This window comes from Temnothorax nylanderi, unplaced genomic scaffold (assembly GCF_030848795.1).
Source record: "Temnothorax nylanderi isolate EJ_2023f unplaced genomic scaffold, tnyl_v1.0 TNYL_tig0311_pilon, whole genome shotgun sequence".
NCBI lineage: Eukaryota > Metazoa > Arthropoda > Insecta > Hymenoptera > Formicidae > Temnothorax > Temnothorax nylanderi.
Genome location: NW_027249373.1, coordinates 126,506 through 147,249, shown reverse-complemented (window position 1 = coordinate 147,249; position 20,744 = coordinate 126,506). Strand labels below are relative to the sequence as shown.

The 20,744-nt window shown below is 43.9% G+C and overlaps 1 protein-coding gene across 1 annotated transcript in view; it reads left to right on the top strand.

The window, feature by feature from the left end:
- The window catches only part of Pio (zona pellucida domain-containing protein piopio), a 61,100-nt gene that overhangs the window by 20,214 nt on the left and 20,142 nt on the right, over positions 1–20,744 (top strand). Inside the window, exon 4 of the mRNA XM_071719820.1 lies at positions 10,013–10,227. Coding sequence (XP_071575921.1) covers positions 10,013–10,227 — 215 coding nt within the window. The remainder of the gene's footprint in view (positions 1–10,012; positions 10,228–20,744) is intronic.

Genomic DNA, 20,744 nt, shown 5'->3' with positions numbered 1-20,744 from the left:
GTTTTTAATTAGATATAAATATACATTATTTTTACCATAAACATGAAAATAAATTTGTTTGACATATTTTTAAGTTATTCGGAACTTACTGTGTGCGTTGACTTTTACGTATGATAAATATTTGCCCATTATTGTATTTTATTATTGTTATTTATAGCTCTAATTGAACTAATCTAAACTGACACAAGTGTCGTTAAAAGACACATAAATGAAAAGCACTCATAATATATATTGCTGATCATTAAAATTGCAACCAAGAAAGACACGAGATATTAAAGTGATATTTATATGGTAGATTATTTATGATATATGGGGTACATGTTTAAATGTTCAGCTCATTTTTATATTAAAATATGATGTCTATTTATCATGACCTATCCATCCTATAAGTTTCGATCCAATATGACGCGTTTTTTCCATTATTGCAATTTTAATGGCCAGCAATGAGCCATATGAAATTGAATGTTCCATTATTAATTCGTGTTAATTTTTTATTGCACGATAGCATGTTAATTTGCATCATAAGAAAGAAATCATGCAGTCAATATGGACAAAGATTTTTTTTTATTCACAAGAGCCTCTGTGCAACGTTAACTGTTAATTCTTTTAATTACGCAATATCCGTGCTTTTCGAAGAGTTAAACGGCGGATGGGGTCGTCGATGGGAGGTCGAGTAGCGAGGAAATCGCGAAGAGATAACGAGAGAGCCGGCCAGGGCCGCGCGGCGCGATGCGATGCGATGCAACGCGTTGATTCGCGGATAAGCATCGCGAGAACCGAGCGGGCAATCAGTGCCTTTGTTCGCGTCGGGAAGGACAAACCCCCGACGAGGAAAGATAGATCCGGCGCGGCGTTGTCTCGAAAGCACGAAAGTAGATCGGACCTCCTCCACTTTCGGCCGTCTAATTTCGCAGTCCGGATTACTAAATTGCCACTTCCTTCCGGCCCCCCGGCTTGCGTTGCCTTTCGGCCATTCATTTAACTGTTCAGCACACCGGATTTCGACCAAACGATATAACAGAACGTGCCGTGTGAACGCGCGATAAAGGCACGACTTTGCGGCGGTACCGTTTTCTGGAAACCGAATCGCTACGTTACCCGAGTTTCATATACCGTTTCTCGAATCAAAACGATTGTAGGGAACGTTTGTGGAGTGAGGCTGGATTGAAATCCATCCATCAGCCAACAGCAATCACGTTTACGGGATCAGATTTGAAGTTACGTTTTCACCGAGCAATCTTCTTCTATTCAATATCGATCCCGTTCGCAACGTTATTTACTTATAAAAAGTTTCGCGTAGTATCATCGAGCCCGATAAATATCTTCCGGGGATACTATCTTCCCGCGGACAGTAGGTATTGATCGAATACTTTTTGGATAACGTCGGCTCACACAATTCGCACGTTTTTCCAAGGTCGCGGCAATTACTCAGGTATCCCGGCACGAACAATTTCTTCAGAGCGTTGTTCGTCTGCCGGATTGCTCTTATACCGTTTCTCGTATTCCCAACGGGGTAGGGATCATCGAGATCGTGATTGCCCCGATACCTCTCAAACCTTTGCGTGTGAGAAACTGCCGACGATTTCGTTTCCTAATCCAATTTCGTCGGAATCTCCAACCGTTTTCTACCGATTCTCGCGTTATATCACTGTTTCGTGAATTCATGCTTTTGGCACAGCGAGTGGCAAATTATCGATTTACCACAGAGAATCTTCCAATCTTACATAAGTGAGCACAGCGAGTACAGTGAGCGCGATAGCGAAAAAAAGGCAATCTTTCGCCGGTCACACGTAACAAGATATTCGGAGGTAGTCCGCATAACGGATTGTGGGTCATAAATTACGTGATGTATACCGGTTACAACCTTGTCAGATGTAACCTTGCGCGTCTTCACGTACCGCATACGTAACTTCCTTACGTAACGCAATTCGTCGCGCGAATCGCCTATCATTTTACTCGCGGACTTTTCCTCTCGCGGTTATCCCATTAAAATTAATTGTTTTCCTTTTAAAATCACTGTGTGTGATAATTGAAACACGCGAGACGAGATAACATGGCGGGGGCCTTCTATAGATCGTGTTGAACTCCCGCGATTATCCGGCATCTACAAAGCGTCCGTAGTGGTCCTGGATCTCGCGTTAAGGACAGGATCTCCTGCTCGGTACGCTAGACACGTTCTGTTTATGCATCTAGGGCCGTAATCTCGATAACAGTTCAGACACTTACATTAGTCTCGCCGGGTTCGCACAGTCGCGTAACTGTATTATTTTGTTCATTTGAATTTCCGATTTCGCATGATATGAATTTTTAACATCCTTATCACAATAAGAATGTTATATTTTAATTGACATGAGTATAATTATAAGCTTAATCCTAGAACTGCACATATGAATTTATGACAGTCAGTGAAAATTTCAAGTTTAATATTTTTCTTAGGAACTTACAGTTTCCAAATTGACAATACTAAAACAAGTCACAAGTTGTAAAAACAAGTTACAATAAGTTTGGAAAGTAATACTCACAATTACAGTCAAAGATTTCTTTAGATCTTTTCGATATTCTAGAATTCAGTTAAATGAGTGTTTGGCATTCTGCTGGAATAAAAATTAAAAAGTATGCATTTTTATTTATAAAAACATTTGACTGGGTCTGAGAAACTCAGTGTATAGTTTGCGTATGATCCTGAGATTAATTACCAAGTTTCTATTTTGCTCTCCATCATAGACACGTTTTTCTTCATCTTTTAACCCTTTGTCTTCTTAATTATATTCAGATAACGGACAGAGTACAAATATAATTCACAATCTACGTCTTGTTGGAATTAAAGCCCGTTATGTATCAGCTCATGATTGATTACGAATTGCGGCATTAAATGATTAATTGCGTGGAAAGTAACGGACACGTTTTATTAAAATCTTTCTAATTACACCTGGCAAACGCGCCGTGGTCGCGACCATTATCTTGAATTATATTACGCGACGGTGTGACGAATAATTGCCGCGATTATCCCGCCGGGAGAAAGACCGAACGTCGCGCCTGTAACCTCCGGCTTAACGGAAAACGACGGTTCTTGGCACCGGAAGGGTGCACTTACGTACATGTTTACGCTCGGTTCGCCCGGTGCATCCTTCGTGGAAACTATACTTATGCGTACACTAACGTGCGCGACGCGTGCATCTCTTCTTCGAACGTTACTCGGAAGAGATCATCAAACGGAAGTGCAGACGCGCCTTAAGCACACGTACCTATAAAACGCACGCAATGCAAACGGTGGTGCGGTAAAAGAAATCGCTTTTTCGCAAAAGAAGTATCTCTTTATTACGTCCACGGCGATAAACGATGATATAATAAACGCGTTATATAACATAGGAGTTATAGTGTTTCCGCGTAGGAGAGGCTCCGCAGGAACGCCGGTGTCACTTCCGGTTGCTAGCGGGACTGCGATGCGGACGATGCGGACGCGAAACGCGTGCAATATGACAGTTATAAGATGGAGACGCGTATCGCGATTCTAACGGAATACACCGACCGATCGTTAGAGCCGGTGCACACCTGCATAATTCGTCCTGTCTAATTGCCGGTCGCCGATCAGAAACTACCGCTATTCACGATTTTCAAGAGCGAAACTGCTGCCTCGCGATATTACTGAACGATATAATTTCCTTCTCCCGCAAATGAGTTTTGCACGAAGTTCAAATAACAGACGGACGATTAAATTAATTAAAAGGAAAATACGAGACAGCAGTAATTAATTAATTATAAAAAGAATCAAGAGAAGAGCTCGTGTTTCAAAACAATTGTAGAAAGTTCAAAGGCCAATAAACGATCAGCAATCGTGAGATGTTAAATAAAAAACAAACCTCCCTATTTTTTTAAGAGATATTAAACTATTTTTGTTTTTAGATTTAACATCTCTTGTTTATTAGCCTTTGAACTTTCTACATTAGCGATAATTAAATTACAACTGAAGCTAGATGATGAAGTCGGTTTTATATATTTGACAGTCGGACGAAAGATGCAATTCTCCCGTAACGCAGCGGCGAATTAGAAAGTCGGACTGATCATCGGATGAATACGTTATGAAACTTGACGCTAATGCTAATATCTTCGCGATCTGAGGCGAGCCGGAGGATTTCAGCGGAATTTCGTAAAGATACATCCGGCGATCTCCGCCGAAAATCTTAACGAGCGTTACGACCTAGGTGTTTTACGTGGATGCTCGCTCACCGGGGTGCTTCCTCTCCGGATGCTCTCCGGAGCCGCCGCGCCGGCCGAAACCTTCCTTCGATTTCGCCACGAGAGTTCCTCGCGAGCGAGATGACTCGACAATTATGCAAATTAATCGCCGTTGATTTTTTGGATCGTTAACCCCGTTTCGCTGGACGGTCTCTCGCAATCGCGTCGCTAATCGTCCGTCCGAAAGTTTGCATCGCGAATCGTCTTGTCTCTATAGGATTGGATCGATTATCCGCGAAAGATCCTGCCGAGTTTACGACGCGGGTAATTACCGATTTCGACGAAAACGTAATGCTGCAGTTTCTACTATGTTATTCTTAATTGAGGAAGAGAAAAATTCCATAATCTTCCCGTCTCGCGCATGTGTGCACGCTGTAATAAAATCCGAATGGTCTATTATTCGCGCAATTTTCTCGCGCGTTTTCCGAAGAATCGCGTGCGCGATTTGCCGCGTGGCATTCCCCCGCGCGTAGTCGGCGAAGCGAGTTCGACGACAGGAAGCACGACGTCGCCCTGGCGTTCGGGTTGTGTTCCCGATATCTTATGCCACTCGTGTCCATCACACGGCGCATTAAAATCTCACGCACGAAAGGCACACCGGGGTTCTTGCATAACTGTGCGTGTCTGTACTGCGGCTCTCGCGGTTTACTCGGCGTTTCACCGTTCTTACGATCGGTTTCGCTAATTCCTCAATATATCAGCGTACATATATTACCCGTTCTTTACGACGTGAATAAGCTCTGTAATTCTCGGTTCCGTTAAGAAGCCCCATCCGTGTTGAATCTTACACGTACCTATTGTGCGTAATATCTTATTAAAGGTACTTTCATTATGCATTTCGCTTCGTATTTACATCACTAATTGTTATCCGTAATTAATTTTTTTGTTTTTCGAATCGTCTGAGGAGATTTAATTGGTGTAGATTGCAGCCGGTGGAACACAATGTAATTCGCAACGGCATTTACGGAAGATTGCTGTTAATTTTCTCTTATACATTTAAGCATCGTGAATTATGCGGCGTGTTCGCGCAGCGCGATTCAGATTAATTATACCGTAACCGCGGAGGTCGCTGAACCGCGAAAGAATTTAGAAAAGTATCGCGCTTTGCCAAAGGCACGGTCAGCCGAAGCGGATTTTTCACGCGCGAATCCGTGACACCAACGTATATAAAGAGGCGGTTACATTGTTGTGTAACTCATACGTATGTACAACGCACGCTTTGTCTTCATTCTTTATCTTGAAGGATCTAAGCGAGATCCAGTTAGGATATACGACTCGTTCCGCGCGAATGTGATTACGAAATACAGACGCTATTACGTCCGTTAATTCGTCTATTAAAAAAAAAACTGCATCCGCAGGACCGCAGAATTTATTATAATTGCATTTGCAGTTCTGCAGTTTTATTCGTGCACTTGGTGCTCGAAAGAAAAATCGCGACCACACAGAAAAGAAAAGAAGTGTTAAATCAAGACTTATGTGCTCGTATATATACGCAACAATCTGTAATCTTGAAATGAGACTATATGGCGTTAAAAGAAAACGAGATTATATTGCGTAAAGAAAACTTGCTTGAATAAAAGTCATTTATATATAGTTCAACCAAGAAAAAAAAGTTTGAATAAAAAGTTGAAATTCTTGTAAGAAGATTTATAGATTGTTGCGTACATACGAGTATAAGTGTTGATTTGACGCTTCTTTTCTTTCTGTGCAGACGTAATCGTGGGTAATCGAGGCGACTTTCAATTTACATCATCGTCGCTTTGTTAGGCTATTACTTGGAGGGCTATTACTCCGTATGGACGAAATGTAGAAGGGAACGTGCAAACGTCACGTGGCAGTCATTTCGTAACGATAACACGTTGCGCGTGCAGTCTCTATCCTCGACTCGATACTATCCGGTAATATAGTTCTCGTCGCTGGAACTGACACTGCGGCGCCGCTCTCTCATTGCGTCTCCGCAATCAGGGCGATCTCGCGGCAGGCAATTCTCGCTCAGAAGCGCGTAAGATGAAGAATTTCAACAGGATGGAAAAAAAGAACGCAGCGGGAAACGCGCGAAGGCGCGTTCCAACGCCGGAAGTCGCGTAGCGAGCGAGGCTCGCGTGTCGTTTGCAAATTGCGGGGGGAACGTCTTCTTCAGCGCGGCTTTGTTACGCCCTTCGGGAACCCGGCTGATTGTGAGTCAGAGGCGAGAGAAGAAAAGAATACCGCGCCCGTGTGTGAAAGCCCGAGTGACGTGTTATACACGTGATGTGCGCGCGCGCGCGCGGCGGGGAGGAGAGGCACACACGTCACACGGCCGTCGCGAGAGAAAGGAAAACCGAATAAAGGCGACGCGAGCGGGAAGGACTCGTTAAGCATTTTTACTTTATCTCGCGTCGACGAAATTCGGCGTACGTTTTCCGAGCGAATCGCGTTTTCAAGTCGTCCGGCACGAGAAGAGACGTCTTAAAGGTCAAGTACCTTCGACTTCCGGCCCGGCTTGGACCACGCGGCGCGACGGCGCGTCATTCCGCTCGAGAGTAATGGCAGCGCGCGAGATGTCGTGACGGAACCGCGTCATTAGGTGGTATTCTTAGGTATCTATTGTGAAATTGATTCTAGATGATGATACCGGATAATCGCAGCCTTAATGATATAATGATAGATTTGCGAGAGATATTTTTGCGGTCATATACGATTATCCTTAGCTTAAAGCTAACGCATCTTTTTGCGAGAATATCTCGCGCATTCGTAACATCCAACAAGAATAATATTAACGAACATGTCATTTATGCATTTAATTGAAGTAGGAAGATGAAACTATTTAACCATTTAACTAAGAGATAAGCATTATTTGCCAATATCGTTTAATCTCATGAAATTCGAGTTGCGACAATGGCTTTTATTCCCAAAAAATTGCGAATTCTCTGCAATTGTGCGGTGAAATGTGAAGAAGCTCGGGTTTCTTTCTTCCCTTCTTCGTCGAACCCGTTATACGTCGAAAAGCCAAAATAAATCGCGTGGAAGCGTGAACGTGGCCGGTCGTCGACCTCGCGGATTCCGGGATTCTCTCTCGACGGGTCCCACCTCGATATTTTCAACGGTGATCGGGGCCCAACGTTTGCGAGGAGCGGCGAGCGGCGGCATTTAGCTTTTCGCGTGCCGTTAATTGCTTCCCATTGCGATCGGGCGTCGTTCCTCAATTCAGTGACGAGGGAGGACACCTCAATAGCGTCAGGGAAACGTTCGTCAAATGTGACTTTTAAGAATTGGGACTTCCGTAATTATCCTCCTTGCCCAAGACGTGGACGCGAGAGAGGGACAGATGAGAGAAAGTAAAAAGTGAATATAAATAACGTACTTTCTCAATATAACAGCTTTCATATCGTTGCGTTTGATATTTATATTTAAACACCTCTTATTATGCTTCTTCGTAATTGTTGAGAAAAATTTACTTTGAAATTAGTAGTAACTTGAAAAAAAACATGGTAGAACATAACTTATGGAATATAATGCGTTTAAAGTTCAAATATAAAGAACCGCACTCGCGTACGGTACAGATGACAGAGGGACATTTCGGATTACTCTAGCGGAAAGTATCTTCTTTCGCGGAAGCAATCATTGGTAACTTCGTCGCGATACTTCCATCACGGATAATGGCTGGATAAGACATTTTGCGACAAGAGCAGGAAGAGAGCGCCGGGTATACCCGACGTGACTGCCTACAAAGTCAGCGAGTCAAGTTCACAACTCTCTCATCATTGTCTCCCCGCGGGCTGATAATGATAATCCGCCGATGATTATTGTCATTACGACTCGCGCTCGGGATGAGGCATATGAGGCATGCGAGCATCCCAATTTACTCACGCGGGTGCCCAGGCCGCGCCGCGCTTCCCGCCTCGTCGCCTCGAGGTGGCTCTAATGAATTTTCTGGAGCGATAATCCGCGGCCTCATTAGACGCGATGAATGTGCACGAGCGCCGTTTTAATCGCCCGCTGGTAATGGGCAGATTTGGTCGATTATGTTCCCCCGTCGCACTAACGAGAGGACGATTTTTCCGCGCGTAAATGAAATGTAATACGCGAAATAAATCAGACGTGTGTTTCGTTACGCCACAATGTAGTAACGATGTACGAGCCGTCGAGTTGTTGTTAATTATAATCATACATTTCGCTACGTGTTTAATTTTCATCGCTCATCAAAAATACCACGCGTGTCTGACTCTACAATCTCGCTCTGCATTGCCGCGGTAATACATTTAATTGAAGTTCTCGTCGTTGATCGTAATGCGATCGCGCGAAGTTGATGAATACGGAATTGCAACGCCAAGCGGCCGCCGCATGATTTCACGCTACAGAAGCAATCCTTACGCGTTTCGGTGCGTGAATCGCATTTTTATTGCTTAATTAGTCGCAAGCCAACGGCCACAAACAAGTTTCCATCGATATCGTGGAATTTCGCCACGGAAAATCGATTGACCGAAGAGAACGATTCGCTTTTCAGGCACTTTCGATTCGAATTATGTAAACTGTCGAAAATATCGTGAAAGCTGCATTTGCGGTTCTGCATTTATGTTTGAAAAAGTATTTCAAGAATATTGCTATAATAGAACTAAATAATCAGAAATTTTCACGTGAATGCGTGCATTAAATCACAATTAAATTATAATTTTCCAAAATATACAAGACGTTTCGCGTAATGTAAGTTTTCGCAATTGTTACCGAGATCGATGATTCGCGATATCCAGGGGAAGAGATCTGCGAGGATAATCGACAGTTCGCGTAAGGTCGACGAGGTCCGGCTTGTTCCTCGCGAAAAACGATTAAACGGAAAGCGATAGCTCTCGTACATACGCGTTGCTGCCGTCCGTCCGTCCGTCCATCCGTCCGACTGTAAAGATCGCGCGATCGGCAGAAGTTTTGCTCTTTTTCGCGTTTTATGATTCCCATAAAGTGCGAAATTGCGCGGCGCGCTCGCTTTCGTCTCGAATAATAATCGTTGCCCGCTGCACCGATCAAAGAATCTTCTCATCTTCCGATTTCGTTTTCCTTTGCGGACCGCGTATATACGCCTCGAGAGGCACTCTTGACGGCTACGGCGGGCCTATTTGTGCCGTTAAACCGGGAAGCAATCTCGTGGCGGAAATTTTAGTAAAAATCGTAAAAAAGCTCGTCGGACTCCACGTAATTGGACCCGCTTCGCGCAACAGAGCATCTGGCGTTGTTCGATTCGCGAGTTATCTTGAAATCGAGAGCGATTCGTAACAGGTGAACTGGGGTTATTAAACCCCGAGCTATTAACTGAGATTCGTCCGACGTGTCAGGCGTAAATAACGATAAATTACCGTACGCCGAGTACAATGCCCGGGCGATACGGATATACGGGGGATCGTTCGATGGGTGTATTCGATTCGTATCGCCGCGCGTCGTTGCTCATTCAAGTATATCTGGCGCGTACGAATATGGCACACGGATATCGAATTAATTAATCACGTGAGGTAATCACCGTTACGCTATTGACGCCTGGGAAATCGACACGATGTTCGAAGACGCCGATGTTAATTTAACATTTACAGTCTAAATTCGATTTTAGATATTAAATGCGATGATAAGATCCATCACTATATAGTTCAGACTTGTAATTTAGATTTATTAGTTTAATTTACTAGGATTTTACGGTTCGAATTCATAATTCGCTAACGTAATGTGCATATCTAATGCATACATATTCATATATGCATCTATATATTAATTATATTAATATCTAAAATATTTGTCGATCTTAATTTTTCAGCGACCGCGGCGATAGCGAGCACCGTGCAGATCGAGTGCGCGAGCGAGTCGATAATCGTTCACATCTCGACGGAGGGCAACACGGACTTCCACGGTCTGGTCTATCCGCGCGGCTTGTCGAAAAACAGTTCCTGTCTGCAGGAGTACAGAAGTCAGCCCGCTCCGATCACCTACAATCTGCCGCTCAGGTCCTGCAACACCATGCCCACCGAACTGGTGAGTTTTTTTTCCCTATAATCGAATCTATATTTGCCTCTACATCGTCAGAGATACTCCGTGTCTGTATGCGTGTGGTGCATGTGCGCGTATATTTCTTCAACGCATTCCAATTTCTTCAGATTTATCCTTAAGTTAGCCTTTAAGTTACCTTTTAGCTTTTCTAATTACTGATATCCTCCCGTTTATGGTATATACGTGCCGATCGACTGCGGCGTAAATTATCGTGTGCGAGCCAATTAGATTATTACCCATTATCTTAACAAGCGCCATGGAATTATCGCGCAGGAGGAGAGGCAACCATTATAACGTTGCATCACCCGTCCGCACCTTCGACCGATCGTTTTAATTCGGTTTATCGCCTTCTCCACCCGTTTAAGTGCCTCGCAGCAATTTCCCGGTATCGGTAGCGGTAATTACCCTAAGATTCCTGCTTTATGACAGACACGGATCGAAATTATCCGAAAGGCATGATTAGAGGGTTTGATTAGAGGTGGAAGTGGAGGCGATATCCGTAATCTTCGACTTGTGACGCAAGCCTCATTCGTTCTGTTTCCCCACTCATTCCGACACTCCTAACTAGGAACTAGACTTATCGCGCCCATTGTGACGCGGCATCACGATATTTCGGATCGGGATTAAAATCGCACTTGTTACGTACACTGAAAGTAAACTATAGAAAATTGCATAAGTTTAAAATTACATTTTATACACTATTTTTATAATGTATCGTGTGATGAAATCTCGTAATCTTTAATCTCTTGATGAAGGAAAATTAGAATATAATAAAAGATTCACTTTAAAATCTGTTTGTTAGAAATTCAACGACATTTCTTACATTAAAAGATGTATAAATATGTATGTATATAAGCAATAGATTCGTGACTTTCAGTAAATTGTAGACGATGACTCATAACATCACGATGGATCAGCAATTTAAAAGACCTTAGAATTAAACATTGTTATTTGTCGAAGTATAATTGTAAAGAGAAAAGGGTTGAAAGTCGTATATACAAGAAAATAAAAATTTATATATAAAAATTAACGATGAATTAGCTATGGATGACTATTCGAATTAGCTAATACAATTGTTGCTGCTAATATTGCGTGATAAAAATTAAGTAGATAAATAAAAACATTCGTTATAAAGATGTTGACGAATATCTCGAGGAAGGAAATCCTGTACGTAGATAGACGGTCCCGTGTAACAAGCGCGATATTATCGCAACAGTCACGCGAATAAGCGCTATTAACATGCCTAATGTTATCGCAACTATTGTTATTACGTCATTATGTCATTATTATTATTATCACAGCTACAATGTATACTCCGAGAAGGGAAGAAACATGGTTATTTGCGATCGAATATCTCGACACGTATATCGCGGTCGCTGCAACGATCGCGATCGTCCGTACGCGTTCGTCGGCGATGAGAAAAAAAGAAGAAAGGAAATATTGAGACGTGAATACACGCGCGAGTACACGCTCGAAGAAACGAGGCGCATCAGTATTGGCCGGGGGGATAAGCAAAGTGGTGGACGGAAATACGGTGGCGATGGTGTGATGATGATGGTGGTGGTGGTGGTGGTGGTGTTGGTGGAGTAGAGGACACGTTCGTGTAACGAGGGAATCGTGTGTCGAGGCGAGAGATCGTTTCCTCGCCATACCATAACTGGACCGTTATGTGACCGGACTTACGGCCTTCTTCTTGGGAGCGTTACGAGAGATATACAGGGTGTACCGGAATCAGAACGGGTGCTTTCAATCGCAACTCCAGCTAATTAGGCGGCTGTTTTGCTTGACGGCGAGCGTCAGGAAACGCCATCATGTATTTTCGATTATTTGCACCACAAGATATTTATGTAAGATCATTATATTATCTGCAATGTTTCGTATATCTTTGTAATTAGGCTCTAAATGATGATTCTGGCTTAAAACACATTTGAAATTATCCGAAATATTTTCTATAATTTGTTTTTTTCTCTCTTCTTAAACTTCATTTGCCAGAAGCAAATGCATTAAAGGTTTTTGTTGAGGAAAAATTATTTCCAAATTAGACAAGATTAAATCGATGTTCACTGATTTTAACATACCCTATACGCGCAATATGCGCGATTGAGTTCTATGTTATGCCTTATGTCAGCGCGCATGCAAAATCGTTTGTGTCTGTAACGGGCCGGTGCTCGATTCTTTATTTCCTTTACCTATAATAAACATTTAAAAATACGCGGCTTGACTTTACAATCTAATCATCGCGGCTTGTAAGTCCAACGCCGAGATGATTACGATATTACTGCGTAAATAAATTCACGTCCATTTCTTATTCATTCTCCCGGATCAAGATTAGAAACTGCATCCTAATAATATCTCGGGGACAAGTAATTAAAGTGTAGTCTCAAAATTTATCTCCTAATTTATACCTCTCATAAATGTATTCCCGCGAGACGTGAACGATTGCACTGGCTTAGGCATCGCGGTGTGACTTCGTTAGTTTAGAATAATTGTCTACGCCCTCCGGGTTGATATAATGGAGCAGCAAACATCTCGCGTGACGCAGAGACATGTGCTGGATTTTTAATCGTCGGCTTCCCCGCGAGCCCTCGCATAAATACACACAAACAGTATGTGTCGAACGTTTCGCGGACTTCTTGTGCAAGGACAGCTGTAATCGCCGGGTGTGTATGTAAAATGCGCGGCTGTGAATCACATTCGGCGTCTGACGCGACTAACGCGATATCTTCGGCAGAGAAGAAACGAGAGACGACTCGCAGCTGTCGTCCCTTACTCCTTTTCTGCAACGCAGATGCGAGGCACGCCGGAGTCGCTGACTTCTTAACGAATCGCTCTCGCTCTCCTTCGATCGGGCCGATAATGACGCCGAGCCGATCCCGAGGCGATGCGGAACCGCCTCGGTATCCTCTTTGGCGTATCGATAATTAGAAACGATCAGCGGCCGCGATAATCATGGTGACGATAACGTGCTTTTCATGCCGTGAACTCAATCAAGGATGCTGGAACTTAGAAATAGTAGAATAGAATAATGATATTTTTAACGTTTATTATAGCGTTGCTGAACCAAGTACGGCCGGAATGAATAAATAAATACGATAAGCATATACGATACGCGTGTGTGTCATGTTACATTAACAGGTCAATTTTGGCACAATTTTCTGATTTTAACACTTTTCTTTGAAAAACATTTTTAACATTTATAAAATTATGAAATTATGTTGAACAACACTATTATTCACCTAAAGAGCCTAATTACGAAGATATACGAAAAATTGCAGACAATAATGATCTTACATAAATCGTAATCGAGAAATATGTATATTTAATCGTCTGTACTCCTCGCTAAACTAATAACTAAAGTACACTGCGATTGAAACAGCATTCTTGCGGGTCTCTGTATCTCAACGAATTATTTGTTACGACGGATTGGCGCGGGCCGTCTGTATTAGCGGCAGATTGCATTATTCATTACTTTAACGAATTGAATTCACCGGACTCGCATTTGTCGTTGCATTCGTACCCGAACGTGAATCGCGCGATGCGCGGCGTCGAGAATTAGCTTTGGTGCAAGCGCACCTGAGCGTGCATTCGACAATTTTATTTTACCAACATACAATACGTCCCGCGTCACCCGCAGTCACCTCGGAAGGGCGAAGGTGCGACGACGACGATGACGACGGATTCCCGACGGGGGGAGGATACTGGTTTCCCTCTCCCCGGCGTCTAATGGCAGCAACACCTACCGCCGACACCGAGAGGCTGCATAATTTAAGGGCTGGCACGCCGAAGGGAACAATAATTCGCGGCCGGTACGACGCGGCCGCTCGCTCATAAGACGAGGTCGGATAAGGTGAGGGGGAGTCTTTGACCTCCGCGTATACGAGCGGTTCCCGGTGATTCTCGACGGATCTTTCACCCGGTGTGGGCGTCGCGAACGCGTACCATCGTGGGCAGTCGCGCCGTGGTACACGCGTCGTTCGTTTTCGCACGTGTGCGTTAAATCGACGTCATACAACTTCGGCGTTCTCGCACAAACTTGCTATGTTTGGACAAAAAAGCGCGAATGCAACGTTAAAGTACAATATTAGTTTTTACAATGCACTCGCGATTTTAATCTCAGACGGAATATCAGAATATCTTTTTGAAGTCGATTTTTCCTTGGCGAGAATGTCCGAAAATCTTCATCTTTTTGCAATTTTCCAATTTTTTCATGTATCCTTATTTTCGAATTAAAATTATGTTAAAGTAAAATACTACTTGATGTCTACTTGAAAGCAGATAAACAGTATAATTTTATTGTTTATCATTGGTTCGTTTAATGCTCCTCTTAGTTCGCAAGAATTTCTTCTTTTCTAGTCATTCATGACTCGAAAATAATCAATGTCTTGTTATTTTAAATGAAAACAAATCAACTTCAATTAGAGAAGCTGTCACTAAAATAGAAAACTAATAACAATTTTTGCAAGTATAACTTGAATGTCCGAAATCAGGTGCGGTTTATTTCCCTTCTTTGCGCAAGTAAGATGAGCTCCAGCAAAATGGTACACCCGAGAAGAGGCGGGCTATTATGGCGATCAAGCGTGATCCTTACGTAATTGTCTTCAAGTGCACATTCTCATGTACATATACACGTGATTCGATGTCTTCTTACGCAATAAAGGACTCCTCGCACAGAAAACCTACGAGCGAGTCATGCTATCAAATTCTTCCACGTACAAAATTCGATTATCATTATTGTCCGATAAATCCATCCACCCGAGGAATCCCGATTATAAAAAATTCTTGGATTAATACGCAGGAAGAAATTACAGACGCTTTCTTCAAATCTGCATTATCGCATATCAATTTATTCGTCTAGCTCTCACGAGACCTCCCGAGACTCTCTTCATAAATAATTTTGCGTTGGAGGCTGGCAATAAAATCCGCGAGGATTGAGATGTAAAATCGCCTTCTTATGAATTTTACGAGGCTTTACGTTTTTTTTCCTTCTCCATTTGCAAATTTACTATCGACTATGAGGACTTGGGTTGAACATCGAGTGGGCCGGTTTGCTATCTTAAAGGCAATGACGTGAGCTTTGCCCACGCCAGTATCGTAAAAGTAAAAGTCTGTGGCCGGGGGGGGGGGGGGGGCTTAATTTGTATCCTTGAGTGCATATTGGCATTTATATAAATTCTCATAGCTTTTTCCCGAAGTTCCGCGAAACAGGTTCATCATTAAGATATATGCCGCAAATATATGTAAAACATATGCGAATATATATTTTTGCTTTAATCGGCACAGGACGAGAAATAACTACATAAAAACATTACAACTATATATGGCTATGTAATGCAAAATAACAGTTGAAAAAAGTTGAATTTGTTATTAACCGAGACACAGATATTAATGTGAAGCAAAGTTTCTTATAATTTTAATGTGGTCGGCGAGAAATTTCGCCTCGCTTTTTAGCCGAGGGTAATCGTGTGAAATTTCGCTGAGAGGGAGCCTCGTCTCTCTCTCTCTCTCTCTCTCTCTCTCTCTCTCTCTCTCTCTCTCTCTCTCTCTCTCTCTCTCTCTCTCTCTCTCTCTCTCTCTCTCTCTCTCTCTCTCTCTCTCTCTCTCTCTCTCTCTCTCTCTCTCGCCAGAAATGGCTACGCGAGATTTAAATGGTCAGTCTGTCGAAATCGCAAACTTTCTCTCGGTTCTCAAAAAGGTGGACCACCTGTAGGTAGACTCGTTATTATATAATTTGATTTTTTCGAGCCTCCTTTCTCTACTTCTCGCCCGTTTTTTTTCTCCGAAATATATTGAGTATATCCTTGATTTTTACGGGCTGTTTGTTTTTCTTCGCTCAAGTTCTGTTTAATAGCTTTCGCCTTAAGAGGATTCGTATCACGGCCGATGATCTTTACGCACGTAAAATCAGCTCGGTAACTCTCTTCTAACCAAAGAGGATACCAAATCGCGGGGGAAAAATTCGCCGGAGGTAGTCAGACCAGTTCGACAATGCGTACAACGCATTCGCCGTTTATGCACCGCCTACCTGCGGCGCGCGCGTTTATTTTACCCGGACTTTATGCGCTTAATTTATCTGCTGACGTTCCGTTAGAAAATCCACCGACTAATTTATAACGCACAGACAAACTTCAACTTAACGAATGACGTTAATTTAAGGCATGTCGTTAACAAGAAGAAACGTCCACAAGATATACACACTCGTACGGCCGGAACGAATTCGATTATTTAAAGACTTTGTCTCGTTTATCTTGGCAAACGTAAAAATACTTAAATACATACGCTTAAAAAAAATACTCTCGCCTGTCATTTTCGTAATTATTTGCTGAGTGCAACATAATTATATAAAAAAGTTATGACTATGTGGTTAAAAGATCTTAAGTTCGTTATTACTCTGGAATTACTAATAATTGAGCTATTAATATTTAGAGAACAGAGGTGTGTTAGATATAATTGCACGCGAATAATGCAGGAATGCTTGATGCAATAATATGCAGCACCTTGCAATGTTAATCGCGCGATGCGCAGTGCCGGCTAAACGATAAATCGCATAAATTTTTCATCAGCGACATCGGTCGTCCGTAAAGAAGAGATATGAAAAGAGATTATGTCATCTTAATAACGGTGTCAATAGCGAGCGAACACGGTGCCGCCGTCGCTAAAATTAATCGGGATTAATAGTTACGGTGGCTCTTAATTGACCGTTTAATAGCCCCGGTAAATTTATTCCACGGACCCATGTAACCGTCACGTGTGGTCGCAGGCTAATTTTGATGCGATTCAATTATTGCCGCCGTCCCTCGATCCCCGCGAATGATACATCGCCGGGCGGCGTGTATCAGACTCGCGTCGTAAAAATCGTTAACGGAATCGTTGGGCGGCGGAATTATAGGACGGGGAACGGCGAGGATATCGCGGTCGTGCGTGGATATATACGCTAAATCATCATGGTGTGTCGCGTGTTAAGCGCGAATCGCGCGCGAATAAGCTCGCTCGCGGCATAGAGCGTCGCTGGCATCCCGTTCCGAGCGCAGCCTCGGCCGGTGTCCTTGACTACGGCCTTGCAAATGCATCGCGTTGTAGCTGCATACGCGCCGCAGACACGCGCTCGCGAGCGCGCGCGCGCGCGCGCGCGCCCGCGGTAGCCGGCGATTAATCGGACGCGGCCGAGTTTATTGCGATCGCGTAACGATCATCGCGGGCGACGGCCGCTTTCGAAGGGCTTCGCCGGGGAGTACGAGCTTCGCGTGGGTATGATTATCGCGAGTATCGCATTAGGCGTAACGCGTGTAACGACCTGGCGGTCTCCGCGGCGCGCGGCGCGGCGCGGCGCGGCGCGGCGTGGCGTTTAGCTTTCGCCCGATGGCGTCGAGAGCGCCGTTCTCACTCTCTCTTACCTCTCGTTCTCGTGTATCTTCACCCATAAAATCGCGATCTCGTTTCTCGACGGAAAGCCGCGCGCCACGGTTTCCCAGAAGTTTCGCGGAACGCGTTGCCCAACATCGAGATAACGATTTTCATTTCCATTTTCCCGCTCTCCCAGCCACCTAAGGGGCGTTTCTTTACTGCGTTTTTCCCACCCGGATGCACTTGCTTGAGAACGCCCGTCGATTCACGTTTCACCGATCGATGTCATTATTCAAATTAATACGATGTCGCGGACCCGAGACTGTTAGAGAGATAAGAGAGGAATTTTCTAAGTATAAGTTCTTTAAGCAAAAAGTAGCTGATTGTATAAAAAAGATAAGTGGATGACATGCGTCTACACGTAAAGAGCTATTCGTTTGATAAATAACCAAGTTTGCCGCGCGCACGCACACACGTCGTGCAAGTTATTGAATTTAATCTCTACACGTCTCTGCGGGGAAACGTAAACAGTGAGGTATGAACACTATGAACGTTGAATATTCGCTGATGGTCATCCATCCGGTTGGCGTGGCGAGATAATTAAAAAGGCCAATAAGTCTCGTCTGAGGCGTTGTTATTGTTCGACGGGAAGCAGCATCCGTCTCTTGCCGACGGAATCCGCCGGTATATCCCGGCATCGTATCCGTCTACGCAGCAGGCGGCACGTCCTCGCACCACCGCCATTAAGCCGGGGCGAACGGAACGGTGCCCTTGCCCGCGCGCTCGCGCTCGCGCGGGATACAGAAAGGCCGGATAATATCTTCCTAGTAGTGAGGTAACCACCGGTTACAGGCGAACCGCCATTCCTCTCCTCGAGGCCCAATTAAATCGTAAAATCGTAGCCCCGAGGCTTGGAAATTACACGCCGCTTTTACCCCGCTCTCGCTGGTCGCTTCCCTTAGCGACAGCCCTTTTTGCTTGACTTATCGTTTCTAAGGGTTGTATACTCCACTTCACGGGCGGCGCGATCGACGATTAAACTTGAAGACTCGGAAAGTTTCCGCGTTGAATTAATTCGCGTTACATACCGAAGCAGATTTTTCATTAATTCTAGATCGTCCGGGAGACATTAAGTATACGTTCCCGTAACTTGATTGTCCTTGATATCTTGAAGTCTTAAAATAAATCTTGATTTGAGATATTTAAACGAGATTGTGAATATCGTATGGAAACGGAAATTAGATATGGTAATTCCTGGTTAAATGCTTCATAGACGTCCGAACAACGTTCGCTTACAATTTTTCCGACGTACAAAGTACAGACTTTAGACATCGGAGATTACGAACGTGTAAGAGCGCGTGATACTCTGCAAAATGTACAAACAAAGTCTCTCCGAGGATCAACGTCACTTGAAGCATGGGCGGCTATAATTTTGCACCCTTACGCGCCGTATAATCATTGGCGTAAGGAAACGTCGTGAGAAAGGACTCGTTGATGCGCAACGTGGTCATCTCGCGATTACCTTGCCCACATGCCGTCGCGTCGGTGTATCTTTGAAACCTGGGAATTAATGGTCGACTTTCACTTCTTTCGTTTCGCCCGAAACTAATCGATCGCGACTTCTCGTTCCGCCCGTTAAACGTCGCTAAATTTGTTAATGCGCCTATTATTTTTCAGAATCTTACCGTAGATTGGAAAAGTATAGTCAATTACAATAGCTACAATTGGGACGCGATTGCGATAATAAATATAACAACACATAAAGTGCCCATTTAGCGTCAGTATCATATAATTGTACATCAATTCAATAATGGGAAATTACATTTCTAGCCTTGGCAAAATTACGTTTCACAGTTGAACAGTAATCAGTGCGCTGATTTGAAAACTAGTGAACGAAGTGTATGAAAAGAACTCGCGGAAATTATTATTATTAGACACACAAGTCCCGCCCGACGATATTTATCTGCGTGTTATATCGGTCGCTATTTATAATAACATAATATCTCAATAATCTCAATATTAACATAATATTTCTCGCAACGGTAAAGTTAAGTTTTGCTCCCTGATTTCGTAATGATTGTAATTTAACGATTCTATGATTAATGCGTTCCTTCTGCTTTTAACAGTTAGAGACCTCGATGCGTCAAGTGTCACAAGTAGACGCGGACGTAACGGGCATGCAAAAAGTATCCCGATAACGTCGCGTTGCGAGATGCAGAGTAATGACGAGACAACGACCGTCGTGACGGCCACTTTACGTATGATTTATGCGCCCGACAGATTCAGCTAACACAGCTAACACACAGCTAACGGACAGCCCGTGCTTTTTTTCCGTTTTTGATTCCCGTCCGCGGAATAAAATCGGAACGAGCTGTTACATCGAGGTATCTCGGCCCGAAGCAGCCGCGTGCACTCGAATGCGCTGTAACGATTCCCCTCCTCCACCCTCTCTTTTGCGCTTTGGCAAAAAAAGTCGCACGCGGCATTTTAATGCACGCCGGACAACGTTTCTGTCATGGTGCGTTACGGCCTCTAATAGTAACACCGTTACGCCGTCCGTTACGTTTTCACGACGGCACGGGTTCGCCGTACCCGCCGCGCCACGCCGGGAGGAAAAGACCGATTCACTTCACGATGCGTAAGCGATAAATGAAGATTGCGAGGAGTGACGAACGGAGATCCGTATCAGTCGTCGTATAAGTGCCCTCTCATCCTCTCCGGGTGACGATCATTGACGCTCGAGTTTCGCGACGCGACGCAAAATTGCTCGAACGTGACGTTCGGTCCCGATTAGGTTCAGCTTAAAAAAATCCAATTAATTTATTTTAATGCACGTGGACAAGCGGCAAGACGGTAGGAAAGGCTAGCGCGAAAAATGTGAATCAGGCACTTCGTGGGCGTCGTCCGAGATTGAGAATCACTGTTGCATACGTGACGACTGCAAGGTTCTGCGAACCTTGTAAGGGTCGGAGAAGAAGCCGCCCGCTTTCCGCACACGGCGGGTACGTAATGCCGAGAGGCGCTGCGTCCACTACGACAACTCCTCTTTAAACGATCCATTGTTCTGCAGTCTAAGTCGCGAATTTATATGCAGGATTGTAAACTTTCCATTAACCCGATGGAAATTCGACGTACGTCGCTTCGAAACGATTAGATCGACA